At 37.3% G+C, this 16,338-nt stretch overlaps 1 protein-coding gene across 2 annotated transcripts in view; it reads right to left on the bottom strand.

Annotated features, from left to right (window-relative positions):
- Ddr (discoidin domain-containing receptor 2) overlaps positions 1-16,338 on the bottom strand; it is a 934,573-nt gene that overhangs the window by 431,944 nt on the left and 486,291 nt on the right. For both annotated transcript variants that reach the window (XM_081764059.1, XM_081764060.1), the window contains exon 3: positions 5,702-5,807. In XM_081764059.1, coding sequence (XP_081620185.1) covers positions 5,702-5,807 — 106 coding nt within the window. The remainder of the gene's footprint in view (positions 1-5,701; positions 5,808-16,338) is intronic.

Here is a 16,338-nt window from a genome sequence, read left to right as displayed (position 1 = left end):
AACCAGATCTCCAAGAACCGGTTCCGCTGGAAACGAAACTTTGTGACCATCCCTACGCTAAACCCGAGCTGTTGGCAGACTGTGAACAGTGTGCTAGATGAAATGGTGGAAGCGACAGGCAGGCGCCCAAGCGGCGGCCGCTTGTCTCATTTGGCTAATTAAACTGGGTAACTGGCAAACTCATTGGTTAAACAGGCAAACTGGCCAACTCATTTGGCTAAACACCCACTGGTGGACCAACTTTTTTTCTGGGGGCACAAGCGGGTCTCGGCGGGGAGGGCACAAGTGCATAGTCCTTTCTGCAGTGTTTTGAAGGTGAACTTTGTGCCTCCTTTACGGGTCTTTGGGGGCTTTCAAATCCAGGTCTGAAACCGGATTTTCAGATCCAGATCTGGAACCGGTTCCTAAGATCCAGTTCTGGAACCGGGTCTTCGGATCCAGGTATGGAACCGGTTCCAAAGATCTGGTTCTGAAACCGGGTTTTCGTATCCAGGTCTGGAACCGGTTCCTAATATCCAGTTCTGGAACCGGGTCTTCGGATCCAGATCTGGAACCGGTTCTTAAGATTCAGTTCTGGAACCGGGTCTTCGGATCCAGGTAAAGAACCGGTTCCTAAGACCTGGTTCTCTAACCGGGTTTTCGTATCCGAATCTGGAACCGGTTCCTAAGATCCAGTTCTGGAACCGGGTCTTCGGATCCAGGTATGGAACTGGTTCCTTAGATCTGGTTCTGGAACCGGGTTTTCGTATCCAGGTCTGGAACCGGTTCCTAATATCCAGTTCTGGAACCGGGTTTTCGGATAAAGATCTGGAACCGGTTCCTAATATCCAGTTCTGGAACCGGGTTTTCAGATCCAGATCTGGAACCGGTTCCTAAGATCCGATTCTGGAACCGGGTTTTCGTATCCAGGTCTGGAACTGGTTCCTAAGATCCAGTTCTGGTACCGGGTTTTCGGATAAAGATCTGGAACTGGTTCCTAAGATCCAGTTCTAGAACAGGGTCTTCGGATCTCCGAGAACCGGTTGCTTGTGGAACCGGTTCCGCTGTAACCGGAACTTTGTGGCCATCCCTAGTTTTGGACTTAAAGTACGACTATATGTAACATCCTGCAACAAACGTATGTTTTATAATACTTTCCGTATAAGTGTTCCATCTATACGTACTTTCCGTATGAAAGAACGAACTGTATATAGGTGGTCAATATCTTACATAAAAGTGGACTATATAACATACAGCTGACGTATGTAACATACGTTTACGTATGTAATATACAGAAGACTCTTAGATATCAGACATCCTGTAGCGCCATGCTGTAACATCTAAGCGAGAAAAGGACAAAAAGTATGTAGCATATGGATAAGTTATGACCCATACAGATTTAGGTAGCAAACTTATGGATTCCGTATATTTGTGCAATATACCGCTGTTCGGATAACGGATTTTTCATACCAAACAATTTCTGAAATTGATACTGAAGTTATAATAATTGTTTTCTATTTCCAAAGAGTTTTTTTTTTTAATCTGCTGGACTTTCACAGACGAATCCCTCTCCTCCAATCCTCTCTTTAAATCTTCCTGTATACAAAATGTATTTTTACAATAAGTTGGGAGCGATGAATGGATGAAAGAAAGGGGTTCATATTCATCTATCTGTCAGTCACTGAAGCTATGACTACATTTCACATTTCACAACCAAGCAAACACAAATGAACGGCATGCACGAATGAGGAGGCGCATTATCATGTCAAGAGTTACAAAATACGCCTTTTTTCCCTGTGCGTTCGGCCTATTTTTATTCTCTGCTTGCGTGTATTTTGTGCTCGTGAATGTGCCCATTCAAAAAAGAGGGAAAATATTTAAATCCAGAGCTTATTTTGAAGGAAAACAAAAAAGAATCGTTGTATGCTATATCCCCATTTCTCCCTCTCCGTACGAAAAAAAAGTAGAAAAAAACAACACAAATTCAACTGACGAAGGAAAAATAAATGTTGGAACACATGTCCTCTAAAAGCATTTCTGGATCACAGAGCATCAGATCCGATTGCGAATCTAGAAAAAAAAGGAGAAAAAGTGTGAGCTGAACGCATTGCATATAGCCTCCGAGGGAAACTAGCGGTCAGTCGCCATTTTGGTCAAATCGAGAGGAGCAACCAGTTGGTTTCCACGATCTAGTTTCGAGTCGCTGTGTCCCCTTTTTTTTTCATATCCGCTCGGATCAAACAAAACCCGACAGATAGTAGGGCTTTTCCAAATAAAGCCGAGAACGTGCCAATATATATCTCCTGGCGTTGTTTTGTCCCTCTTCTCGGTTGTACTCCTGCGCTCTTCAATGAAAGCATCGATGTTTGGATTACATCTTAGAGGGTTTACCAACACGAACAGAGAGTGATAAATTTTCACGCCTAACAGGAGCACAGTAGAATTACTTAACGACAAAAGAAACCAGGCACGGCGGTGTACTCGAAAGGCGTTTCCCCACCAACTATTCGGTCCAGATTCGATCTCCGGTGGGAGTGGGAATTTCTTTTCGTTTCACCCTGGGTTCAACGCGACTTATTGGTTCAACCAGCCTCTCTAAAATGGGTAACTGTTTCCAGATAAGTTATACAGTATCTCTCTCTCTCTCTCTCTCTCTCTCTCTCTCTATATATATATATATATATATATATATATATATATATAACTTGAATTATAAAAAGGGAGCACAGTGACCCAGTGGTGGAGCGCTTACCTCTGTTGCAGGGCGTCCTTAGTTCGATCCCCGGCCAAGTAACATAGTTCGATCCCGTGGTGGACAACATCGTTCTCTTGGTTTTTCTCGGGGTACTCCCGTTTCTCCCACTTTCCCATTCCACCAATTCTTCCATCATCATTCACTTGCTTTAATCACTGTCTCCCTTAGCCCAACAGGCATAATCGTGGGACGTTAAACTCAAAGATGTCACTGATTTTTTTTGAATTATAAAAATAGATATCTAAACATTACATAATTAATGTTATTGGTATTGATAATTTTCTAACTCCTAAGTATGTGATTTCCATTCTTACAGCGTAACTACATGACACTGATACACATACTTTTAAGAAAAATTATAAATTTCTCAGAAATATCATTACCATAATCAAAAACGCAAAGAAAAGTACTTTTAGTTAAGGTGGCTTATTCCACAGAAAAGGGTCGTACTTAATGTGATAGACAATTTTTTTTTTTAAAAAAAAAAAAAGAATGTCTTGCTTTTAAAGATTTTCAGTGCAAGGAAGAAGAGAAACTTCATGAACATACACGAAGAAACCAATTGTTTCTCTTACAACCAGTGCTTCAGGGATGATCAGCCGTGTTATCATTTCAGCTGAATTTTTAAATTCTCCTGATTCTGATACTTTTGATTACAATATATATTAAAATTGCTATACTTGCAAGCTTATATTTTATTTATCTACGTTTGTATCCAAGATAACGCATATTCTTTATTTAAGAGACGAAAGGATTGAATACTATGATTTTAACCATTCCGGAGAACAGCAACAACAAAAATTCTTCTGCACAAGACGTAAATTTCTAGTTAACCCTTCTACGCCCACCAGAAATTTGAACGAAATCGTACACTCTCACGTCGGAGGTCCTAGTCACCTCCCTAATTATCACAGAGTCATGATTAATACATCGTTGGAGAGATTATGTAACACAGATTCTAACGAGATAACATTTGTGAAATTTACGCCCTATTCGCAGAAGAAGAAAAAGAAACAAGAAAAGTCTTCAAAATATGAAAAAATAGAATTTCGGGGCTCTGGCAACCCTTGCAGTCACCCTACGCTGACAATGATTTTAATGTATAGACGACACATTTGTGACAATAATATAAAAATATAAGAAATAGTAACCATTGCTGGAATACAAAGCGAGATAAAAAAAAAGAATCAGAATGAAATTCCTATAAAAACGCCCTGTATATCTTTTTCGAATGGTTATTGCAGACCTTCGCGTTAGCGCCTCTGGTGACCCCACTAATTATCACAGAGTCATGGTTGATACTTTATTGGGAAGCTAGTGAAAAGAAATCTTGTCTTATGTGGAACCGCCCTGAGAATAAATGTAATTTACGTTAAAAAAAATGAGACTCAAAGAACTGGCTGATTTTGGTCCCCCCCTAACCTCCATAAGCAACAAGTACACATACAAAGTATTATCATGTAGTGGACTAATTCATTGGTTCACATACCAATTTTTATGAGTGTACCCCAAGAGGGCAATGCCCCCAAATAAAAAAACCTGATGAAAAACGACAAAATAACACGAACATTATCCTTTCCCGTCTGCCTTGGTATTCTCCTTACATAAAATGCATATCAGCGGAAAGCTTTATTCTTTAGGAACACAGTGATACCAAAATTATTTTCCTAGCTTAATTAGGGGCTGAGCTATTGAGGTTTAAATTCTTCACGCAGTAGTTGCGTCAATTGTCCAGGTTAATCCCACCCAAACCAAAACAATTGGAAACTATAATAGGTATACACAACGGTAATTAAAGCTCTCACAAACACAGGAAAAAATAATGGTGGCAACTCAAGTCAATCTTAGCACACATCATTGGCCACTGCATGACGACCACTTTCTTTAGTGTTTCATTTCAAGACTAAAGTCCGGTGTTGGGGTTAACACAGGTTCGATGTTGCGGTTAACACAGGTTTGGTGTTACCGGTTCCAGACAAATTCCGTGTTGAATGGTTTTAAATTAGACGACTGTGTTCATTTTGCAGTAAAAAATAACACTGTGGTGACGTTAAAGAACTACTGGATGAACGAATGGAAGCTGAAACAGGAACATCACACAGTGCTTTCTCAATATATACTATATACAGGGTGTTTCAAAACAACACCGACAACGTTTGGGAGGTGATTCCTGAGACCAAAATAAGACGAAAAGTATAGATCAACCTGGGTGCACAAATACTTCCTTTTGGAGTTATAGGCTGCCGAAAACATGAAAAAATGAACTTTAAAGGCCCATAGCCCCAAAACTATGGGACCCACCGTAGTCGGGTCAAGACTTTACATAGGAACTAATATGTGCCCTATCCTAAAATCCATGTTTCAGAATCCTAAGGTACTCACGAAACAATTTTATAAAGAGAGTTTGGCTACGGGCATATAAATTGAAGTCCTAATAAACTACCTCTATAAAAATTGTTGCAGAAGTATCTTAGGACCCTGAAACATGGATATTTGGATAGGGCACATATTAGTTCCTAAGGGAAGTTTTGACCCGACTATGGTAGTTCTCATAGTATTGGAGCTATGGAAATTTAAAGTTCAATTTTTCATGTTTTCGGCAGGCTATAACTCCGAATGGAAGCGTTGGTGTCAGGAATCACCTCCCAAATGTTGTCGGTGTTGTTTTGAAATACCCTGTAGTGTTAATAATATCCAACAGAAAATTATAACAGCCATTTTTTCTTCTGACCTCCTTATGATAACATTCTCACCATTCTATTAGAGTGTAAACAGGAACATCCGTACCTACACTCATAATTACTGTACTAAACTTCACGCATTTGTGTCTAGAAATGAACTCAGTTAATTCAACATTTTCACCTATTATGCTATAATTATAGCTCCTCATGGGTCAGAACAAAGAAAAATCGATGTTTATCACCGTCTTTTCATTCTTAATAAAATCTGAAAAAAAAAATTGCTTACCTGCTATGTTGCGGCCCAACGCTACCGGTATCATAGGCTGAACTTGCTGATATGTCCGAATCTGGAATTTCTCCAGTTTCCATCCCTAATGGTGACACACAATGCACTGCAATAGAAAAAAACAAACAAAAAGAATCGAGTTAGAAACCAATATTAGTGATCACTGATCAATGTAATAAAACAATATAAAGCAAGTAGTTGAGATTTTAGGACACTGAACATAAATAGTTTTTAAGTCATTTCCTAAAGTGAATTGTTTTTTTTTTCAGCTAATATATTAGTGCTGTAAAATCTAGGTCTTAAAATGAAGGTAAAAGTAAATTTAAAGATTGGGCTTCCAGCATCTATGGCCATTTTAGCCCGTTGCGCATATGAGGGATGACGTCCCTCGGCGAGCAGACTATCCGATGAAAGGGAAGGAAGGAGGCGACCTGTTACTATTATATTAGGTACCATCCCGGCATTTGCCTGGTGTGAATGAGGACAACCCAGGAAAAACCTCACTCAGTATGGCTGAGCTGAAAAAGCTGTTACATCTTTTCTACCGAGTGTCCCCACAAGAAATCGAACCCGAGACCAAAAGTAAATTTAAATTTAAGCTGTCGCCGTAGCTACTTACGACATCCATAGATTTAAATTAATGTCCAATCGATTTTGCTTCTCCTATTACTGCTTCGGAGTGAAAATTTTAATATTTCTCTCTCTCTCTCTCTCTTTCGCTATATACAGGGTGTTATAAAAATGTGTGAAAATATTTTTTGAGCAGATTTCTCACATCAAGATAAGAAAAAAAAAAAGATTCATATGGATCTCCGCTCAAAAGTTTCGGAGTTATAACGTGCCGAAAACGTGAATCAAAGAACTTTAAAATCTCATAGCTCCATTACTATGGGACCGATCGTAGTCGGGTCAGTGCATCACTGAGGAACTGGTATATGAACTACCCAAATTTCCATATTTCAGAATGCTCTAATACTTGCACACACACCAATTTTTACAGAGGTAAAGTGGAGAGTGATCAAGTGCTCCAAAACAGCCTCTTTAAAAATGATTGCACAAGCACCGGAGGTTCCGAAAGATGAATATTTGGATAGTTCACATACTAGTTCTTCAGTGATGTCTTGACCCGACTACGATCGGTCCTATAGTAGTGGAACTATGGACTTTTAAAGTCCATTTTTTTCAAACTACGAAACTATCTGCTTTTGAGCACAGGTCAATTTGAACTTTCATCTTATTTTTATGTCAGGAATTTATTCACAAAATATTATGACAAATTCTTTTAATACCTATATATTTAACCCAATGTGGAGTGTATGCAGGAAAGTACAGCTATATCAGTTTTCCGGAATGTACGCAATTATACTAAACATTTTCTCAAATTAAAAAAAAAATAATAAAAACGTTAATGATGGATCTTAAAGTGTCTTGAAAGCAAGTTGGAAAATGCTAGTTGTACTGGACTTTCTAGGACCAGTCTATATTGAAATGAGAATTCCACCCATACAATTACATTGAGCAACTGACAACATAACACCTGGCTATTCCAATGAATGAGTTTCGAAGCGAAATTCCGTTTCCCAAGCATAATTAAGTTAATCCCGAAATGACACAAGCAAACCATTTGAAACTGCTGTAATAAATTCTCATACGCGAAAATTAAATTATTCAATTTTAATGGTTTACATTTACTGCAATTCTGCTGATGTATAAAAACAACACACACACAGACACACACACACACACACACACACACATAGAGAGAGAGAGAGAGATAATCCAATAAATCTAAACTTTCCATAATTAATTTTCCCGGCTCCATATCTGTCAGAAACTGTTTTTATATTTTATTTCGTTATGAGTTTCATTTACCATAACGTACTCTTTCTTGTATACAACGGTCAGTAAATTATGTTTTGAAACCCGGTGTGTACAGATGTCAGTATATATAACATATAGAGAATGATTCACACAGATATACATATTAATAAATCTAGAGTATGACAATGTGACAGATGGATCACATGTTCTGTTTCTAGTTTGTCAATTATTATTATTATTAATAATAATAAGTGAATTTAATTTGATATTGCGAAGCTGTAGCCGAGTTCTAAATACTGTGAATTCGATACTGAAACCAGAAATACTAGATCTATAAACCGGAGAATAGATCTATAAACCGGAAGTACTACACCTATAAACCGGAAGTACTAGATCTATACATCAGAAGTACTAAATCTATAAGCCGGAAGTACTAGATCTATAAATCAGAACTATTAGATCTATAAACCAGAAGTATTAGATCTATAAATCAGAATTACCAAATCTATAAACCTATAAATCTATAAAAGTTTTGCAACGACAACAATAAAAGTATATATTACACTCATCCCTGGTTTTAACGAAAAAATAAAGAGGTGATGAACAATATTGAGTGGATTTTCTGGGGGTGGTGCCGTTTCCTCCCACTTTCTTGCTCCACCAATTCTTCCATCATCATTCACGTGCTTTCATCACCATCTCCCTTAGCCTAACAAGCATAACCATGGGATATTAAGACTCAAAGATTTAAAAAAAAGACCAATGGCGTTTCGGTGTTGTTCTTAAGGGACTTCACTACAGCGAAATTAAACTACTGCTAATGTTAGAGTTTTTCTGTAATATCTTCGACACAAATAAAAATATTCGAAAAGCAGAAACGTACTGAACTAGACAATACGATTTTGCATGTGATACCATTACCACAACTCATCTATCTGATTTCGATTTAGAACTGTAGATTGATTTAGCATTTTTTTGCGGCTTTTGTAAATAGCGGCATACCCAAAGCAGATAGGTGAATTGTGGTAAAGATATCACTTGTGGCAAAATAGTGTTGTCTACTTTACTACGTTTCTGCTTTTCGATTATTTTTATTATTTCTTTTGAAGATATTACAGAAAATCTCTAAAATTAGTGGTAGTTTAATTTCGCTGTAGTGAAGACCCTTAAGTTCTAACACGAAGTCTGTACTGCCTAATGTCCTGTGATGTAATGCTGGAATTTTTGGTAGGTATACGCTTGATCATTTTCAAAAATAAAAAGGAATTCTTTCAGTTTAATGTTCCACGGTTTGTCCGTTAGGCTAAGGGAGACGATGATAATAAGGGAAGTCAATGATAATGGAAGAATCGGTGGAATAACCATGTAGGAGGAAACGGGAGTGCCCCGAGAAACACCACGGACAGGATGTTGTTCACTGGCCGGGGATCGAACCAGAGACCCGATGTAACAGACATAAGCGCTGAACCACTAAGCCACCGTACCCCCTTCGAAAATAAAGAGTAAGCTTATAGTAAGCTTATAGGGTTTACCCATTCTTATACCCTCAATTATACAGGGTGGCCCAAAAGTAGGTATACAGACCCGTACTGATTAACTCATTACTTTCTTATTGTTATCCATCAGGTAGACTTAGTTTCTTTATCATTTGTTCTTAACGTATTTTTATTTATATCTTAAGCTTGGAATAGCCGAAGCAAATAAACCTATAAGCTAGAATGTTATATTTGATCAATGCAGGGGTGTATATACCTACTTTTGGGTCACCCTGTATCTCTGATTTACAGTCAGTATACGGTGAACTGTAAAGATAATAGGTGCGTAAACGCCGTTTACTCCCACATACCCTGTATCACGTTTCGGCGAATATCCACAATTACATTATCAGAGAAAGAAGAATAGTACGGTACTGTATTTTTGTTCAAGTACATTATCAAATCTCACCCAGTAGCATCATTTCAGGTTTTGCCAGAGGGGAGGGGGTCACAAAATTGCTTACCGATATAAATATTTCACGTTTTCCACAGGTATATTAGTATACAATCTATTTTTTAAAAAAGCAAGTGTTTCTCAAACTCAGGTCATGGCAATTGCCATCCTGTCCTCCCCCAAATGACACCTTTCATCTGAGTGTGTAAAATATCAGGTACACTGTAAATATACACCATAATACAGTCAATGTTGGCTCTACCATATGTGCAACACGTGAATTTGCAACAGGACGGAAAAATATGTCGTAACTATTTATTTAAATAAGTATTTCTTGTTGGAAACAGACTTCATAATGATGGTAGTTAAATTTACTGAGCTGACCGTCTATTTGAATAGTACATTCATAAATCATGTTTAGGTCGCATTAGTTTAAGGACACAAGGACAATGCTAAAGCAAATGGTCAAACAAATCCCAGCATGAATTGCTTGATTGTTGTCAAAAACAAGAACTCAGTTCTTGAACAGTAGCGAACACTTGTTCCATTTAGTTAGTTATCACAGTTTTGATATGAAAACTAGTTTTGCCTTTGTCATAAACAAGTTCCTTGTCGTTCCTTTGTTTTTCAAAAATTAACAGATGTAGAAGGAAAATCAAGAAATAAATTACAAACTCATATATTGAGATTGAAGCTCGATATTGAGTTCTATACAAAGGATTACCATCTAACCCTTGCAGGTGTGTTTGCATTATCTTTCACTAACATAATAATTTATTATTTAAAGGAAAAGGACACAGCGATATTGTATTTATAGTATTTAGGCGTTTCTGAGTGCGAGTGACTTTTCCCTTCCTTTCCTTGTTCATGATGGAGTAGCATACTTAAAATCGTGGCTTTTAAAGATTTGTTCTTTCTGGAGAAAGGAGATGGCGGCAAATTAGGTCATTGCACGGGGCGGCAAATTGCCTAGGGCCGACCCTGAATACAGTAAATTCAGCAGTTTTAATTCCAAATCAGAACATCTATACTGAATCGGCTGCTGCACATTTTTATTCCTTGCTTTCGAAGTCCCTTGCTTTCAGTTACATTCCGTTATCTCTTTTCACTTACGAAAAAAGGGCAAAAGAAAAATTGTTAGCTTCTGAAAAATATTTAGTAGTCTGCCCCCAATTTGGTATGTACCTATTTCAAATATAAATAATCCTCACCACTACAGTCAAGTGGTCCCAGTTCTCATTCTTGATATCTGAGATAAACAAATAAACACATAGCTAGTTCTGAGGGATCGTGTCTTCCCCTGTAACTGCAGGAATTTCTAAAAGCAAAGATAGTAAACTAAAATTTACTGTTCCTGGGTAAAACTGAGTAAAATTTACTGGTATATCTGGGTATACAAACGGTTCTGTGAACTCGAAATATTTTAATATTTTCCAACATGTAAACAACCGGTGCGAACCGGAAATATTTTAGCAACCGGTTAGCGAACCGGCTGAATAGCACCACTGCATCAATGAGGATTTTAATAGGCCCAATCAAATTTCAGGGAGAGGCTCGGGGCCATTATAACTAGGATCAGAGCTCATGGCTACTGGTCCTATTCTGGCATGTATCTAGGGACTAGCAGCGGGTTGAGGCCCCCTGTGATAATCTTCAGCTACCTGAAACTTAACAGTCGTTAGTTGATAGACACTTATAAATATAAGGTGGACTCAAGTTATCACCCTCAAACAAGATCTCAACCCGGTCACCACTTTAGATTAGGTTAAGAGTCTTCATCCCGGCGAAATTAAAATACCGCTAATTTGACATTAATTATGTGATATCTTCAAATAGATAAAAGATAATCGAAATGTGGAACAAGAGCGCCCTAGACAATATTATTTTACATGAGAAACCGTTATCACAACTCACTTATCTGCTTTAGATTTCGAGCCATTTTGAAAATCGGCATTTATTTTCGCGTTTCTAAACAGCTGAAAACGGAAAGCCACTAGGTGACTTGTGATAGATATAACGGTACCTGACGCAAAATAATATTGTGTAGGGCGCTTTTGTTCCATATTTCAATTATCTTTTATCTATTTGAAGATATCACATAATTACTGTAAAATTAACGGTATTTTAATTTCGCCGGGATGAAGACTCTTAAGGTTGGTTTAAAGGGACCAATTTTCCCGATAGATGGCACTAGAGTCTTTGTATTTTCCCATGTATTTTTTTTTTTTTTTTTTTTTTTTTTTTTTACCTTTTACGAAAATTCACGATTTCTCTTTCAAATGTCAACGTACAGACTTCAAATTTTTAGAAAAGGAACTTCATAATCTATCGAAGACAACAAACCGTGCCGATTTTTTTATTTAGAATTTTCTTCATCGTTGAAATGGCTTGATTGTTGAAATGGATATTCAAATCTTTAACAAAATGGAACTGTTTCAACAATGAAGAAAATTTTAAATAAAAAAATCGGCACGGATTGTTCCTTTTATAGGTTATAAAGTTCCTTCTTTAAAAGTTTGAAGCCTCTAGGTTGAAATTTGTAACAGAAATCGTAAATTTTCCTGAAAAGTTAAAAATACATGGGAGAGATACGAAGACTGAAGTGACATCTATCGGCAAAACTTGTCCCTTTACATCAACCTTAATTTGGATTTTCAGTTTAGCGTCTGTTTCAGCAGCAAGACTATATGAGACGTGCACCTATTACAGCTTAACATGGAATCTGAGCCACATGAGCTCCCGCCGGCAATCGAACCCGGGTCTTCCACGTCCGATATTTAAATAGCTAACCGATAGCTCAGGGGATAATTATATAAATAAGCAAGGCGAAAAAATCTTCAGTTCTGGTTGAAGAAGCATCACTGTATTACAACATCACTTTTTTAAAAAGGAAATTGTCTTCCTCCCCTAATGAACCGGTTTTAGAACGTAACGCCTTCTCTACACGTAGGCATAGTGTTTTAACCATTACCATGCCACCAATCTAATGTTACTTCTAACGCTGTGAGTGCTACTAATTATAGATACATGATTACTTCGCGCTTTTGATTCTGCCCAACCTTCGAAACCACTTCTGCGTACTTTAATAGCAAACAATTCTTCAGTTCTTAAACGATGCGTTACACTTTCTTTTAAAAGACTTACTTTACAATTGTTCTGGCATCTGCTCACCCCCTCTCTTTCTCTAGAAATGACGGCGCGGCGCCGTGTTACCACTTCACTTCGCCGCGCCTTTCAGTTCTTATTTTTTTGTTTATTTTTTATTTTTACGTCTGGATATATGCAGTTATATACTTTCTTATTTGTTTCGCTGGCTACACCGTCTACAAACAAGGATTTAGTTTCCTCACACATTAACGAATCAGCACATTAACTGTGCCGTTCTGTAATTCTGTAAAAAAAAAAAAAAAAAAAAAAAAAAAAAAAAAAAAAAAAAAAAAAAAAACCGAAGCGCTGTGCAATAAATTGAAAAAGAATGATAATTAAAAATATATAATGCACAATGTACAATCTTGTTAAAGAAAACGGTCAATCACATCTCTTTGAAAAGCTTTGGTTTCTTTCTAATAGTTGAAGCTAAACAAAACAAACGTGGGTGGCTAAATCAAGCTGGGTCGCCAAGATTTCATGAACAAGATTCTAGCCTGATTTTATTGAAATAGTGCGCCAAAAGTTCGTTTAATGTTCCATGCAGGGGTAAAAGTGAATTGAAAGGTACGGGGACGCATGACTCCACGCCGTCCCCCCGTGTCTATCTTTGCCTATTGTAATTTTTAGGAATTGGAGGGATGCCATAGATACTTTTGGAAGCGGGGAACGGCGTTTCCCCGCGTTCCCCCTCACTTTTACCTCTGGTTCCATGACGTCATTAGAATATGCTATCAACGGTTTTATTTGGATTAAATTTCCGTATTTGTCAGCAGGTATATATACCCACAGTGATACAATGGTACAGTGGTTACTAAAGTGGCTACGAACCAGGTTTTCGGTCTCCGTTGTAGCGTGATTTATTTGTCGTTCTGTTCGCAATCTATTGGGGCTCAAATTTCACCCTAAACTCTTAACGTAGGTATCTGGAGGGCTCAAATTTCCACTCAAATACTGAAATACGTACCGTACTATCTGGTGAAACTTGAGGATTACATCACCTAATCTACGTGCAAAAGTTTACGAAAATGTCGTTACTCCAATACAGCCCAGCCTATACCAATTAGGAAACACGTTTTTACTTCTCTAAAAAAAAAAAAAAAAAAAAAAAAAAAAAAAACTTCTTTATAGTTTACCCTGTATGTCCATCTGAAAAACAAACAAAAAAAAACTCAAGTAATTATTTGATGAATCACCATCAATTTTGGCCAGAATGTACAGGCAGATGGTCAAATATTAGAAATCGAGTTCGTTCATGGAGACGAAATTCAAACTGGATGAGGTAGAAATAACCACTTCCGGTTTTAACGTTGATAATTATAAAGTAAAAACAGGAATAGGAAGCAAGTAGCGGTTTCTTGCAATCGATTAAGCATCCCAAGAATCCATTTCATCTCCACCCTTAAGTGACAGATATCTACCACAACTTCCGGCTTCAGTATTGATTTACACAGACCAAAAAGTGATAGAGAGAACGGATTGATTGGAATCGATTTAGCATGCTAAGACTAGGTACTATCTTCTCTCTTAACATTGTATTCAAACCAGAAGTGACAAAAGTCAACTATTTCCGGTTTCAATGTTGATCGATATACAGCAAAAACGGTAATAGATGGCTAAATGCGGTATTCTGCAATCAAAAATTAAGTGTCTCAACAACATATTCCGTCTCTACTCTAATCTCTCTCTCTACCAAAACCGGAAGTGCTAGAAATCTACTACCACTTCCGGTTTCAATATTAATCGAAAAAGTATCAAGCCATACAAACCAAATTCCTTAACGTGATTACACGTGCCACTGCTATTTATTTATTTATTTTTGCCACAAGACAAGGTCTAATTACAAACAAGTGAGATTCGTTTCGTATTGTGAAGCTACCGTAGATTCTCAAACTACGGGAATTCAAGATCGAAACCAGAAGTTGTAGGTATCTATCACTTCTGGTTGCAATACAGATGGAACCTATTCTTCGGACACTATATCAAAAGCTGTCACGTTGTCTTAGTTTTTGTTCTACAGGAGTTGTACTAGTTCTTACTATCTCCGCTTTAACAGAAGATTAAACTGTGCTAAAAGCCAGTACAGAGGATTATGTGATCTCATATCCTTTATCATAGGCAACCCACGTTTCGTTGCTAACGTGTGGGTTGCATATAAACTAGCGAATGTTACCGATTTAAAACGGAATAAGGATATCCAGCGTTAATGTCACCGCTACCCATGAAGATAGCTCCGCCCGCCCATATGAGTACTAATTATAATTATCACACACGTCAAACTTTAGGACTAAATTAGTGCTGACGATATCGTATAGAAAAAAAATAGGAGTCTCAGGAGAAAGCCAGTATTACCCATTCTTTGTGAGTAGCGATGTCTTTACGTGAAGACAGAACTTTAGAGATACTGATAAAAAATTTCTTAGTCGATTTAATGTATGCAAGGTATCAAATGCTCTTTTATTAACTCCTATTTATTTGATCTGACCAGGAGAGAGTTTGATTTAGTATGACTCCCAAATTTTCAACATTTATGGAGAATAAAATCATTTTATGGTATTTATAAAGTACCGGTACTATTGTACGATTTTCAATGAAAATTCCCTCACTCACTTCCCCCAAAAAGTTCATGCGGGCAATTCGCGCTCTACAATCTGCCTGTAGATACCACTGGATGGACAGACACAACCGTACTATAAGACTTCTGACACGTACGTGTAGCGTAGTTGGGAAGACCAACAACGACTTTGACCTAAATGAAGATACGAAATACGTACAAAAGATAGAGGAATACATTGCAAACATTATTTTCATATGCCTTTGTATTTCTTTGTCCTTTTATACATTTATTTTGCTTCCATTTACTTTTCCTTTTACTGTTTCTACTTGTATACATTTAGCAGCATATACCAGATGCTCGCCTACTCTATGCTATGAGAAACATTTGGAGGAAACAATTCCGAGCAATTCTTACGCCAACATTCCAGTCCTTTATGTGTTCTTTTAGGATGCGATGACGAGCCAGACGCTAACACAGAAACACATTCCCACACTGCACTATTTTTCCATCTTGAGAGAAAGGTAGAATGGAGCATATTCTATTTTTTTTTTAAATGTCGTTTTATTACTTCACACGATGCTTTTGGCTTTTTATTTCATTTATACTGTTATGTCCATGTATTTAGAGAAAGTAGTTGTAATGGTCTACAAATGGAAGAGATATTTCGGTAGGAAGTAAGAAAATTAACTACAGTGATACCTTGGAATACGATCTTAATTCGTTCCAGTAACCTCCTGTTCAAGTTCCAAATCGTTTGAGTTCCACAGATTTTTTCTTTAAAATACTAGAACTCAATCAGTTCCTGGGTTCTACAAACTCGAAATGATTTTAACAGTAAATATACACTCAATTTTAATGTAAAAAAATGAATTATTTCACTTCAACGTCCCACGACTATGTCCGTTAGGCTACGAGATACGATGATTAAGAGTCTTTATCCCGGCGAAATTAAAATACCGCTAATTTTACAGTAATTATGTGATATCTTCAAATAGATAAAAGATAATTGAAATATGGAACAAGATCACCCTAGACAATATTAATTCGCGTCAGGTACCGTTATATCTATCACAAGTCACCTAGTAGCTTTCCGTTTTCAGCTGTTTAGAAACGCGAAAATAAATGCCGATTTTCAAAATGGCTGGAAATCGAAAGCAGATAAGTGAGTCGTGATAATGGTTTC

The sequence above is a fragment of the Thermobia domestica genome, chromosome 7 (genome assembly GCF_964235325.1).
Source record: "Thermobia domestica chromosome 7, izTheDome1.hap1.1, whole genome shotgun sequence".
Classification (NCBI taxonomy): Eukaryota; Metazoa; Arthropoda; class Insecta; order Zygentoma; family Lepismatidae; genus Thermobia; species Thermobia domestica.
The sequence above is the reverse complement of the archived record's forward strand: the minus strand, read 5'-3'. Positions and strand labels throughout refer to the sequence as shown.